The sequence below is a fragment of the Lathamus discolor genome, chromosome 3 (genome assembly GCF_037157495.1).
Source record: "Lathamus discolor isolate bLatDis1 chromosome 3, bLatDis1.hap1, whole genome shotgun sequence".
NCBI lineage: Eukaryota > Metazoa > Chordata > Aves > Psittaciformes > Psittacidae > Lathamus > Lathamus discolor.
The window spans coordinates 72146872-72161538 of NC_088886.1; the positions used below are offsets into that span (position 1 = coordinate 72146872).

Sequence of the window (14667 nt, forward strand, 5' to 3'; positions counted from 1 at the left end):
ATGGGGCAGCCACAGCTTCTCTGGGCAACCTGTGCCAGTGTCTTACCACCCTAATAGTGAAAATTTTTTTCCTAATGTCTAATCTAAACCTACCCTCTTTCATTTAAAGCCATTTTTTAATATTTTGTGAACACATCTCTTGTAATCCTGACAGCACCCATCCCGTCATTCACTGCACAGTACAACTGGCATGCCAGCTTCTCCTCTCTTACTGTCACTCTCATTAGTAGGTGCTGGTTTCACTTACAGCTGAGGTGATGGCAATATTTGTCTTCTGTAAACAGCAAAACACCAATTTTCTTATCTTGAGGTAGACCTGGGTTTCAGTCTGTGGATGTTGTTGGTGCTCGTATTCACACCAGCAACATTTCCTTTGATAAAACTGCAGCACGGTTTTACAAATCAATGTTCCGGTAACAGTTCTGAAAAGCTGTGATACTACCTAATGCCCACACAAATTATTAGCTATGCTTACTGCTTTAAAAGAGTACTCTTCAAATGTCAAACCCTTGCTGTACATGTTTGCAAACTTAACTTTAAATGATAAGCTCAGATCTTGCTCATTATAGATAATTGTATCTTTTCTCTGTAGAGAAAGATGTAATGCTGAGCACTGTCTTAGCTGCCTCTGAATGACTCTTCAGATTTGATGCATGTCTGTTACCTTGCAACCATAAAGAATACTCTGCTGTTAGAATTCTTTAATTGCTTTGAAAGGCAACATTTTGATGGGACACCTAGGTTGTGAATATAGCGAAATGTCTTTCTGATGTGTTAATTTGACTGTTGTAAAGCTCGTGACTGTCAACTTTTTTTTTTTTTTTTTTTGGGTGAATGTTGAATTTACAATTGTTGCTTGCAGGATTTATAATATGCTGAGCAGTCCGTCTTAATATTTTTTCCAACTAAAGAAGAAAGCTATTTTGTATTTCCAAAGTGTTCCTCAACAACAAATGAGATTAAGTTTATTTTAGTTGTATTTAAAGCCTAATTTAAAATTCTCTTTTTCTAAGGTATTCTTGTCAGGGTCTGACTGGAGAAAAACCCCAGTGCCGGACCCTGTTTCAGTTTGGGCTCGCAAGAGTGAAATAAAGACACAGATAAGGTCAAGTACTGTAATTGGACAGTTTGTTTATTACAAATTACAAAGTTATTATAAAAAAAGGAAATTATTGCAATAAAGGGGATAGTGATAGGACAGATTGGAAAAAAGGCAGAAAATGAAGCAAGAATTCAGGGTGCAGAGAGAGAGAGTCAACACTGTGGAACCAGCAGTGTCCTGGCGATCCTTTGTCATCATCATTGGTGGTGGGAGTTCTTCACGGTTTGTAGTCTCGTAGTATCAGAGCAGAGTGTCCCGCAAGAGTCTGTCAGTGGTGGGTGTCCTCGTGGAAGCATCCTTCTGAAGTCCCCTTGAAGGTACCCGGTGGAGTGTGTCTCATGGAGTTGCCCTCATGGTGATGCCTCATCTGCAGAGAGTGTCCTCAAGAAGGTCCCTTTCTGGAGTCATCCTCATGGCAAAGGCTCCCTGAAGATGTGTCTCTTGATGACGTGACTCTTGGTGATTACCTTTTCCCCTTTTGTAAAGAGTTGGGGGTGGGGGTACCTCTGCTCTTCATGTTACGTATTGCACAGTCCTGGTGGACAATTTCTCTGTTCTTGCAGCCAGCTCTTTGACACGCATGTGTCTGCAGCAATTCTTGGGATAATAGCTCACGCCAATCCTCAAAGTAATGGGTGGAAGAGTCTTAGCTCTCCCACTCATCCCTCAGGCAATGGTTGGTGGAGTCCCACCATCCCTTCTCCCAGCAATGGATATTGGAGTCTTACCTCAACTCCTCCTACCCATCTCTGAGACAAAAGATAGGTGGATTTCCATCTCAGCTTCTCATACCAATCTTTGAGACAATGGACAGTGGAGTCTGATCTCAGATCAGTCTCCCACAGTGCTGTAGAGTAACAGCTAGGAATTCCTGACTTGCCACTACTTAAGGGCATGGAACTTTCTGTATGTCATGGGTTAAACTTCTCTTCCCCCCTCCAGGTCCCAATATTTTGTATATATTGCAAGTTTGGCCAAGGGCACAAGAGCTAGATATCAGTTTGTATTTACTCTCTTCACTGGGGATCACAACGCCCTGGTCTAGGGAAGGTGCTAGCAGTTGTCTTGAAATGCTTGGCTAGGGTGAATCCTGAAAAAAAAAAAAAAAGCCCCCACAAACCAACCAAAAAACCATATCCAAAACCTACAATAAGAATAACTGGGGCATTGATGACAAACCATGCAGAAATTACTATACTAGTTTAGCCTTTTAAAAGCTTGCATTATTTAGGTAGGTTTTGGTCACGTGGTGACACTTGGCAATCTCCTTCCTCCCTGTTACTCCATCAGCTGAGAAATGGTGTGTGACTGCTCCTAAGCTGTAATAGTGCAGGTAAGTAATTCCTTTGGCCTGTTCCCTTGTTTTAGCAAAAATTTTGGAACAGAATTCATGGTGCCTCTTCCAGTAGGGCAGACCATTGCACTGGCTGCCATGGCGCAGTGAGGTTGAAGTACCATCATGCAGGGGTGCAGACTGTGCTGTGAAAGGAGAAGGGCCTCATAGTCTGCTTGATTTTAGTCTCTTTGGGTTACTTTTCCCAGCTGTTTTTAAGAAGATCTGCACTGTAGGGACTTCTGTGCCTCAGCTTCCACAGGAGGCTTCTCCTTGCCTATTTGTAGCTGCATCTATATATGCTTCAATCTGTTACCAGCTTTCTCTTTTACACTTGCCTTTTAAGAGTGTCAGAACCTCTGATTCACAGACTCCGCCCTGTTTCTTCCTTTGCCTTGTCTCAGCCTCTTCTCTTCCCATAATCCCTGTGTCAGTTTCCACCCTTTTCCACATACATTCCCCTGCTTACATTAAAAATAGAATATGACATTCTTACAAAAAGCAAATGAAAACTATTTGGGTAGAACAACTATCAGAGAAAGCGTTAGTGAGATTCAACACAAACAGAAATTTCAGTGTTGAATAAAACTCTTTGTTTGGTTCATGACTTGTCAGGCTTATTAATTTGTTTCACCTAAGAATGTTTTTTAGCCAGTTATTTAGATTAGTTTGAAAAAAATCCAATCTGAAGGACGCGTAAATTCTCAGTAAATGTTCCTGACTTTAATCCTTGTAGCGCAAACTTGTCCATTTATTCTGGGTTAAGTCCGTTATGTGCATTTTTATCTGACAGTATATATTTGTGTAAAGTGTGTAGGTGCTTCTAAATGAACAGTAATAGTAAACTGTGGCCTTCAAACCAGTCAAGCTTTTCTTGTCCAAATGGAAGACTTGTATCATTACATTTTTTATTGCAGCTAAATGTGGAGTTCTGCATCTTTTATTTTTTGTAGTCTTTTTGTGTCTCCTCCATTGCTTTTTAATAACTGTGTGTTTTTCCTGTCTAGGGTGACTTAGCAGCTGTTGAGCAGCTGTTGAAAAATGGAGCAGATCCCAATGTCAAAGATAATGCAGGCTGGACACCACTGGTGGGTGTTGAAGACTTCTTTTCTGTCATTTGTCTTCTAATCACATTTCATTCTTCCTTTTCTCTTCCATGTTTTAGTTTCCTTTACATGCGTTTTGGTGACAAAAATTTTAAGCAAAGTGAATAAGTGGCAATAAACAAGTTTAAAAGAATTTATTCACAATTACTGATCACTGACATGCCTAAATCCAGCTCTTCTCTGCTGGGGTAGGGCATGCCAAGAAATTTTTAGTCTTCAGTTCTGCAAATGTAGAAAATATAACTGTGGTAACTAGAAAATCAGTTGCAGGCAATGTGTATACTTTATAGGTTCTTAATGTCCTCAGTGTTTCTTACCATTTTGGAAATATATCAAGTAGTTGAATGAAAAGCTTGCTTATTTGAATTACAGAAAATAAACAAAAAGTTCTTTTCAACCATGACCTCTTCTCTGAAGAATACTCTTGACAGAGTCTCTAATCTGGGAGGCTTTGTTCTCCATTGTCTAATTTGCATGCAATTGGCCTTTTTTCAGTCCTGTTCTGTGCTTTTTATTAGGGCTAGGTTCCAAGGTTAATTCATGTCAGGAATGTAATGCAATATCCTAGCATCACCTTCCCCCACCAGCTACTGAGAGGTATTTGAAAATGAATGTGTTAACTGGTGTGACAAAAATCCTTGCTCTGAATTCTGTTTCACTTGAGTTTCCTCTCCTGTGGCTTTACTCAACTAGCACGAGGCTTGTAATCATGGGCACAGAGAAGTGGTGGAGCTGTTGCTGCAATACAGGGCGCTAGTGAATACTACAGGGTACCAGAATGATTCGCCGCTTCATGATGCTGCCAGGAATGGGCATGTGAGCATTGTTGAGCTGCTGCTTTTGCATGGTGCTTCCCGTGATGCAGTGTAAGTACAAATGGAATGTTATTTTAACTGTGGCACAGCTGCAACTTCCAGGGTGTATGTTAAGTAAACATTAAGTAAAGCTGGTAATAAATGTGATTTATCTGAAGTGAGGGGGTGGGTGTTAAACATATGTTCTGCTATACTTACATCCTTCTTTTCCACGTAGGTGTTTACTTTCCATTTTGCTTTGTCCTAAGCTTTTCTAAGGATGTCTGAATCATAGATAGCTGGAGTATTGGAGATTGTAGTAGGAAAGTAACAAAATAAGCTTACCTGATTGTTACACTTTCCTGTTGGCATCTTCTTATAGCTCCTGTCAGATCTAAGATGCTGAGCTAGGTGAGTTTTGAAATCCTAAAGCTGTTTCTTTGTCTTTTACTGCACTTACAAAAGGTGTTTTGGTCCAGTCTCTACCTTCACAAGTGACATAGACACAGGCTGATATGTGGAGAGTGTGTTTCATTTTTTACCATTCTGGATTAAAGCACTAATTCTTGGTACGCTGTTTAATTAAAAAAAAAATAAAGCTTAGAAATATTTTTAGTTGAATCTTCTATACAATTAAGCCTCTCAAAGGTTTTGGCATTTGGATATAGGAGGTGCTAAAGAATCAATTAGTCTATGAATAACCCTACAAGCTATAAGTTTTTCAGACATTAAATGTGGGTTTAGGTGTTGTAGTATTGCTGTTGTCCAGGGCCTGTGTGTATAAAATCTGAGTTCAATGCATGTTGTCCATAGATGTGTGTGTATAGTAACACAGTAGGATGAAGTCTTGCGTGACACAACTTTCCTTGCCAGCTGCATAAAGAAGCATAAACAAGTTCAGTTTAATCACTTCAGCTCTCTATATTAGTTCTTGAAGCTTAGAGAATTAAGGTATTTGGTGGAAAAACATAAAGTTTTCATAACTAGTGCTAATCTTGAATATAAGGGAGTTAAAAAAATGCAACAGAACAACACAAAGTGAACCTACAAAACTTTAGCATGAAAAAGTAAAACAAGGATCAGCTGTTCACTTTGTTCTTGAACAGCAAAGACCATGCGTTACATCTTGAAAAGCCAACAACTTCAGAAACTGATTTCAAGCCACTTGAATATTGCAGACTGATTTTGTGGCACTTCTTACTTGGTTGTTTGAAACCCTAGCACAGTGGATGGCTTTGATGCAAGGTTTTGACAGGACTTAAGCACTGGTAGATTTGCACAGCTGAGACTCCAGATGCCAACAGTGGACTCTTCAGGTCTCTCATTAGCCTTAGCCTGTAACTCATGTGTCCATGCAAACTGAGATGAAACTGAACCTCTTTCAGCCCATTCTAGATAAGGAAACATGACTTTTGATTAAAACAGAAGCTTTTTGATCATGGAAGGAGAGCTTTCTAGAAACCTTATACACTGTCTTAGCTTTTCAGTGAATACAGGTTATGTTCAGTTGTATATTAAAACAATGTGACATAGGATATGTCACAACTCCGCAACTAGCTCCTTAATATCAAATATGGGTTCTAGTGCACTTCTAAGTGTGCAGTGTTCTTGACTTGATCGCTGGGGTACTTGGAATAACTAGTGTTGTGGTGCTAATAAATATATATAGACACTTTTTTAAAACTTAAAATCTTTTGCAGGAACAAATGTAGCCACCTTTTATCTTTGTTTCATTTGTCTGGCAATAGGAACCACAGGTGCTTTAGCAAAAATCCAGCCCTGTATGTCCCACCTGGAAAAAGATTTCCAAATCTTTTGTAGCTGAAATGCTACTGTGCATGTTACTATTGCATTGATGATGGAAAGGGTGTGTTTCTCCACACATACCTATTTTTAGAGAAAGCATTAGAGACACAGAGAAAGGGATGTGCAAGCCAAGTGTTCAGGCTTGAGCAGCAAGATTCTACTGACCTCTTCCAAACACTATACCAAGAAACAGTAGAACCAAGAACAGTATGGCTGAGAATGTCTTGTGCCTCCCTTCATTCCTGTGCCCTGCTAGCTTCCAGCAATGAATTGCACCATGATCGTTCCCTGCATCATTACTTTGCAAATCTTACAGGATTATTTTTCTGCCTCTGGTAGTTGCAGTCCCAATTAAACAGTGGTTGGATTTCTTTAGTTAAGTGGATTTGAGCTGCCTTTAATGCAGAAGGTTGAAAATTTTTTTTTCCAGGTACCCTTATAATGAAGTCACATCTGACAAGAAGGTTGTTTTTCTTTGGTGACTTTTTTTGAGATCCCCAAGACCTGCAGACCACAGTTTTAAAAGCCAAGAGGCAAGGGCAGGGGTGATCACTTAAGAAGGTGCAATTAAAGTTCTTTTCAGTGTGACTAGTTCTAATTGGCCTCTTTGTACTTAATGCAGGTTCTGCTCACCATCACATTATCACTTTAGAGATCCTAAAGTAGAAATTGAGCAGTGATGAGTAAAACTTGAATCTCTTCTGAAAGGTTTATTTTCTTTAAGAATATACTTGAGGAGTGCCTTAACTTTAGAGATACACTGTGTGTGATCTAAGACAATACCAAACTGATTTTGCCAAACTGATAATTTGTCTAATTCTGGTGGATTTAGTTTTTTTGGGATTTATTTGCTGTATGAAGCTTTCTAGATCTTCTGAGGGCTCTTCAGGATCTTGGTGAGCTAACTTTCAGCCCAGGAGAGGGCCTTCTTTATCCTAGCATATTAAAGTGATTCTTCATGACCTCATGGGGCCGGGGGAGAAGTTTAATTAGTTCACTGTGGTTACTTAAAGTCTTTTCTTTTAGCTAAGCTAAGTAAAATGTGAACATGATAAATGTATTCAAGTGTGGCTTGGGACACTATTGAATATATAGCATGAAACCTCACAGAAGTGACTGATGTCTTGCTGCTGTTTTTACAGCAGAATTAGCTCAGTTTTGTGTCTTAACGTCCCTTGTGTGTTGGAGAGTTAATCTACTGGAATAAAAACAGATCTTGTGTTGAATAGCCTGCTTAGAGCAGTAGTTTTGAAATTTAGTATGATACTCAATTGTGCAAGATGAAATATTTTTTAAAGATGTGCAATATTTATTGACTGTAGGCTCCAAGGCAGGTAAGATCCACTGGTCTGTAGAGGAATGCAAGATATACCTGGGAGCAAACACAGCTGCTTTCTGAGGGACCTCAGTTCATGAGGCACACAGATATTAGCATAACCATTGCTGTTAGAGAGCTGACGTTAATTCAGTTTTAGATCATCCAGTTCACAGACCCATCAAGTACATTTCATTCCACGTGTCTTTTCAGGCTAGTTCTCTCTCCTTGCTTGTTAACACCTAGTGCAATAATACTAGTATGTAATATGAAGTAGCTATGTATCTTTTGGACCAAGTGAATACAGATGAAAACTACCTCTTTTGCCAGAAAGCAAATACTGAAATCCTGGGATTTCGGTATCTCTTGGCAAAAAATTTCTTTGGAAATCTGTAAGATTTAATAGCTGTTGCACTTCATTTGCCATTTGAAGTTTTCACTGACTGGGGAAGATAAGAACTACAAATGAAAAATATTGTATGGACCAGTGGACCTATTAATTTTCCTGGTGGTCTAGTTAATTTTTTTAAGTTAATCTCCTACACATAGCTAGTTTTTCTTTTTATGGCTTTTTTTTCATGTGCTTACTCCCTTGAATTCCTTTTTCCTTGCTTCACAGCAAGCCAAGTGATTTGAAAAATTAGATCTGTGTGTTTGCAATTTCACAGTACTTCCTAAATGCTTTCACTCAAATGGGCTCTCTTTCCAGTTCTTCATGCGCGGTAAGTTTAGCATTAATAAAAATTGTTGTGTTGCCCTATTTTTATTTTTTTTTTAGGTGATAGCTGTCTTTTGGGTAGTTATGAAGCTGATTCTGACCAAACCCGTGGTAATGCTTTGGGGTAGATAGTGGTCCTCAGTTATGAATGGCATAAGGGCAGAAACTTCTGTAACCTGCAGTTAATTCTAGGAGACACAAGACCCATGACACTGACATAGTTTTGTCTGCTTTTTCTGAGTCAAGCCAGTGCAACACTTCAGCTGTCTCGGTGCAAGACAGTATGCTTACCTTCCTGCTGACAGCAGGTTAATTAAAACCCTGTCTCTCTGTGGATATCTAAGACGGTCTTTCTGGTTACACAGATTAAATTTTCTTCTTTTTGTCAGGTTCTCTGCTTACCACGACATTACCGTACTCTCAAAATATAGGTGCTCACTGGAGATCCCCAAGCCTGTCAGCTTTCCACATGGGAATAAGTGGTTACAGAACTGCACTGGGACATGGCTGTGAGACTTCCATTAAATACTGAACTCTTTTGTGGGGCTGGGGTAAACTTTGGTTTATGCCCAGCTGTAGAACAGCAAATAACATCTGAAATTAAAGTGGAGCAGCTTAAAACTCCTGATTACACAGTATTACATAGTCATTGTTTGCTTGTATTAGAAGCTGTACAAGTTTGGGACTTCTAAAGAGTTGAGAGGGGTGTCTCCCGATTTATCTTGTCTATGGTCACTTGTTTCCTGAAAGTTTAGTGTAACATTTAGAAGGTAGCTGTTAAATTTCTTTCTGACTATAGGTAACCTCTGTTGTCTTCATACAATAGACTTCAGCAGTGTTGCACTATAAACTGAATTTAATTTCTAAAGCTTTTGCTAAGAAGTTCTTTTGTCTGTCACTCCTTAACATACCATCTATCATCTCATGTAAAGTTATACTCGGTAGATTACATTGAGTTGCTCTTCACTGGGCTCATCTTTGTTCTCAGCACAGTCATTCTGTTCTTTGATTGGCATTTGTTCTAGCTATAGTAGCCCTCTACTGCCTATTCAGTACTTTAATGATTTACTAATAGGAGACTGCTTGTATCAAAGGATACATCTGACTCTTGAATGTTTAAAACTACTTACAAAAAGCCCTTTTTCATTCTGGTAGAAAGAAGTATGCCTCAGAGACCTTGTATTCTAGCTTAAGCACTAGAGACACTATTTATCTCTTGTAGAAACAATTGTGTCTTCCTTCTGAGTGTGGAACTTATCCTGCTAAGCAAACATGTGCACTGGACTTGTTCTCAGCAAACCCAGACCTATAGTAGGAACACAAAAACATAATTACTGATATTTCTAAGAATGCTCTGTCTGTGTGTGAGGGTGGACCTAAGATGCGTGTATCACTTAACCTTGTTTTGCAAACTGGGTCAAAATTAATTTTTTACTCTGAACAAAGTGGACAATTTCTCTTGTTTAGTTTGGCTGAATAAAGACAGAGTTGAGCACATGTTTTTGCCAAAAGCTCTGTTTCCCATTCCTGTGCCTTACCAGTGTTCTTGTGGCCACATAGATCTAGTCCTTGATCCTAAAGTACATTCCTGAAATATTAAAAATGGTTCCTCAAGTAACTGCGCTCATACGTGTACCAGCCCAACAGAGAGTGGGCAAGGTCTCATTCTGATCATGATTACTTCCTGGGTGCTTAGTAGGTGCCTAACTGAAAAGAACAAATCCGTTTTCCATCCCTTTTCTCTTTAAAAGGATATGTAAATCATACTTGAAATCTGTTGTTAGGACACATTCTTTGCCTTAGTTTTTATTTTGCAAACTCTTTTCTCCTGTTGCAGCTACTTTTCACACTTTCCTTAAGCTCAGCAAGCTGCTTTGTTACAAATATGCAGAACTCTTACATCCATCCCTTAGGCTGAAGTTCCTTTTTTCAGACCTCAGCTGCCAAGTTTGTCATATTTTACTTTAACTATGCTATCTTAACATCCTGTGAATAGCTATTAATTCCTTAATGATGCATAATGATGGGATAGCAATACATGGTAAGAAGCAACTGATATGATCTTAAAAAAGGAGGAAAAAATAAAGAAGAGGATACAGAGGGAGTAGCTAGAGCTCTTACTTGCACAGTTTCATTGGTAAAAAATGTTCTAGATTTCACTGTGGAGGCCTATATATTTATCTATGGTAAACATTCATGGTTTTCGACAGTCAAGGATCTTACTGTGACATAGGATGTGGGGGGGAAGACACTCTCAAACCTCTGCGACTGACATGCAGTGATTTTCCCACACCCCCCCCCCCCGGCATAGTTCACAGTAAAAGATCAGCCGTCTAGTCTAAAGGTGATTTTAGCGTATGTGCTAATATACATCCACCCCTTCTCCTCATGCATTGTTCAAAGGAACTCTGTCCTGCAGCAGTGTGAATTGAATATGGCTTTTATTTAAAGAAAGGGCAAGAGCTACCCTGATGATGTATGACAAAGCAGGAGCAGCATGACAATATTTAATGGGCTGCAACTCCCAGGACCCGGCTGAGATTTAACCAATTATGTTTTAGGCTGCAGAATTTGTATTATGCTGGCTCTCTGCTCATTAGTACACAGAAAAGCTTGGGGTTGGTAATACTGTAAAACTAGCAATTGTAAAATACCATCCCAGAATCTTCTGTGTGGGATTTTTGTGGGTTGTTTTCCCAAGAGGCACATTAGTGAGCAGTGCTCAGTCAGGAGCATAGAAAGGCACTAAGATCTGATGCATCTTTCACCATTGCATTGGCTAAAGTCCCCTGGTTAAGTCAGTGAAAACTTAATGATTTGAGCTTATTTTTGGACTGGATTGGGTTATAGAATTCCCTATAAAGTTTCCTAGATTCCTTCTCTGCACAAGGGCATGTGGCTGGCTGAGAGACAGCACTTCAAAGACGCAGTGGTTTTTTGACCTCTTCAAATGTTTCATTGTTTGATGACTAAACTCACCGGATTTCAGATACTGAGTCAGGGCTTTGTTCTTGGTGACAAGCTTCCCCTTCATAATGAGCTTTTATTATGGCTTTTGAGAGCCAGAGCTACATGAGGTGGGGAGAAGAGGATCAGCTGGAATAGCCATTATTCTTGCAAAGGGCAAAGCAAGCAGAATATTTCCCAAGAGTCCTGGCAGAGGATCAGCCAGTGACAAGTGGCATCCCTCAGGGGTCTCTACTGGGACCAGCACTGTTTAATGTCTCCATCAGCTACATAGGCAGTGAGATTAAGTGTGCCATCACAAGTCTGCAGATGATGCCAAGCTGAGTAGTGTAGCTGATGTGCCCAAGAGACGGGGTGCCATTGAGAACCACTTGGACAGGCGCAAGAATTGGGCCCAAGCAAACCTCATGAGGTTTAACAAGACCAAGTGCAAGGTCCTGTACCTGGGTCAGGGCAACCCCTGGTATCAATACAAGCTGTGGGATGAAGGGTTTGAGAGGGTACCTCTGAGGAGAAGGACTTTGGGGGACTGGTGGATGGAAGGCTGTACGTGACCATGGCAGGGGGATTGGAACTAAGTGATCTTTGAGGTCCCTTCCAACCCAAACTACTCTGTGATTCTGTGAGATGGCAATGTGCGCTTGCAGCCCAGAAGGCCAGTGCTATCTTGAGCCGCATCCAAAGTAGCGTGTACAGAAGGACAAGGAAGGTGGTTCTGCCCTTCTGCTCTGCCATGGGGAGATCCTGCCTGCAGTCCTGCATCCAGCTCTGGAGTCCTTGGCACAGGAAAGACATGGACCCGTTGGAGGCGGTCCAGAGAAGGGCCACAGAAATGTTCAGAGGGCTGGAGCACCTCTGCTATGGAGACAGGCTTAAGAGTTGGGGTTGTTAAACTTGGAGAAGACTCCAGGGGAGACCTTGTTGCAGCCTTTCAATTCTTAAAAGAGGCCTATAAGAAAGATGGGGAGAGACTTTTTTATCAAGGCCTATTGAGACAGGACAAGAGGTGATGGTTTTAAACTAAAAGAGGGGAGATTCAGGCTGGATGTGAGGAAAAAATTGCTTATGATGAGGTTGGTAAAACACTGGCACAGGTTGCTCAGAGAGGTGGTGGATGCCCCATCCCTGGAGGCATTCAAGGCCAAGCTGGATGTCGTTCTGGGCAGCCTGATCTAGTTGAAGATGTCCCTGCTCATTGCAGGGGGCTGGATCTAGATGAGCTTTGGAAGACCTTTCCGAACCAAACCATTCTATGATTCCATGTTTGTTTAACAGCAATTAGACTTGGTTTTTGTCTTCAAGCTTTTGCTCACTACTGCCCTGCAGCTGCAGAGTTGTGTGAAGAAGAGATGGAAGCCATGGCTGTGCTTGATGTTGTGTTTATAGCAAATCATATCTGTCTGAGTAATGCTAAAAGAACGGGGGAGGAAATGGGTCTTGAAGCATATCTAATAACTGAGGTGCCACATAAGATGAATAGTGTTCAACGGAATTGGCAAAGCAACTAAAATCTGAATGAATTTGCCATAATGTGTTCTGTGGAACAGCATGCTGAGCTAAAATGAGATGCATACTCAAATTTTGGAAGTGTGAGGGAGTCACAGTTCCCAAGTAGGAAGCAGATAGCTTTTCCCATAAAAGCATAACTACATCGAGCTCCAGTGTTTAACACAGTATGTAGAATCTTCTGACATGTTTTTTATGGCAAATGGGTAAGCCAAAAATACATTTCTTGATTATGTGACTGCAATGAAATATTAAAGCTGAAGTTTCTAGGTCTTGTGAACGATATCAAAATGCATGTTGAAACAGTTTAACAACGAATGGGGTTTACTTAACCAAACATACTGCTCTGAACATCCCTTACTCCTCAGCTGAATGCAGCAGCTTGTAATTCAGTATCCATCTGTCTTGGATGCAGTTCTTACTTGAAGCTTTGTGGGTTTTAGCTGAAATTACATATTAATAAGAATGTAGGAGGGAAAGTTTCCCAGCTAATGTTCCCAGTTAGTTAAGAATCAAGTCACATTTTATTTACTTAAACCCATCTGTGCTTGTTTTGCCAGTAATATATTTGGTCTGCGGCCTGTGGACTATGCAGAAAGTGAAAAGATGAAGTCTGTGCTAATGTTACCAGTGAAGAATGAATCATTTCCACTTAACCAACCCTCTGAGGTAAACGTGTGGTTTCTTGGTTTTGTATTGGTTTAAAAAAAATGTAAGTCATCCTGTAAGTATTGAAGGCTTGGACTAAAGTACAGCATATCACCTGCCTTTAGAGGGACATTTAAAATGGGCTAGGAAACTAACTCAGCCAATATTTCTAGAATGTATGTGGGACACTTACAAGCTCTGGTATTTTGTGTTATAGGTTTATCTGGGAAAACAAAGGATGTTTCTTGTAACGTGGCTTTAGCATAGAAGAATGACCCTTGTGTTATTCTTAAAGTATTGCTGATTTAACTTTGCTGTTGTTTTTTGCATATTTGAATTCATTCTACGTACCAAACTGGCTGAAAGCAGCAGCAGTCTTTGTTTTTTGTGTGCTCTTAAAATGCTGTTCCGGTATAATTCTTTGTCCAAAAATGAAGATACCAGCTCAGCAGTTAAAAACAGATTTTGGAAGATTGTTTTGGTGGTTTCTTGCGAAAGACTTCTCAGGACTTGTGGTCAAAATCAGGTTATCCCTAATGATACCAGCAGTCCTAGTCTACTCCAGGGTATAAAGCCTGGTATGTTCCCTCCTTATTGAGGTAATAAGATAACCATTGGCCAGAAGTAAACTGTTGCAGCTAAATCTGCAAGGATCTGACTGTTAGTCTCACCTGAAGGAAATGAAAGATGCAGCTTTCCTGTTGCAAAGATAACCCTCAGTATTTGCATTTGCTTTGGGATGGGTGTGTACCAATGGGTGGTTACTAGCTTGTATGGATGACTTGATCCGAAGCCTGAGGCTTTACGGTAACTGGGTTTCAAAGGTGTATCTGTACTATGGGATCTGGGAGTACTTATAAAAACCCCTGAGCTGAAGCATCACATCCTTGTCAGCATAAAACTTGAGCAAGTAGATCCTTTTACTTTGCGTTAGCAGTATCTGCATAAAACAAACTTAAACATTCATTACTTACAGGGCAATGTATTGGGGACTTTTTAGTAAAAGGAAACACAGGTGTTAATTATACAGGCTACTCAACATATTAGTAGTGTAGCTGTGGGTAATACTTCATTGAAAAAAGGAGGCTTTACTACTTTATTGGGAATTATTTTTTCTCCTTCAACACTGCAGTCAGCCAGGCTGTTTACACAGTGTTCAACCAGCTACATGTGTGCATACCAGTGTCCTTAGGAAAAAACAAAAAGGCAAGTAAGAAAAAACTGATGCACAAACTGTTTTGGTACCTTGCATAAGCTAAATGAAGTACCTCAAATGTCAAGCTTTTTTCCTCTAGAGCTGGTTTGTTATATAGAGATATATTTAAGGACCCTGTCCACTAAGCTTGCCATGAACTGTTTTTCAAAATGCTTA

At 40.1% G+C, this 14667-nt stretch overlaps 1 protein-coding gene across 2 annotated transcripts in view; it reads left to right on the plus strand.

The window, feature by feature from the left end:
* The window catches only part of BARD1 (BRCA1 associated RING domain 1), a 48852-nt gene that overhangs the window by 18664 nt on the left and 15521 nt on the right, over nucleotides 1–14667 (plus strand). For both annotated transcript variants that reach the window (XM_065669743.1, XM_065669742.1), the window contains exons 5-7: nucleotides 3443–3523; nucleotides 4235–4407; nucleotides 13208–13316. In XM_065669743.1, coding sequence (XP_065525815.1) covers nucleotides 3443–3523; nucleotides 4235–4407; nucleotides 13208–13316 — 363 coding nt within the window. The remainder of the gene's footprint in view (nucleotides 1–3442; nucleotides 3524–4234; nucleotides 4408–13207; nucleotides 13317–14667) is intronic.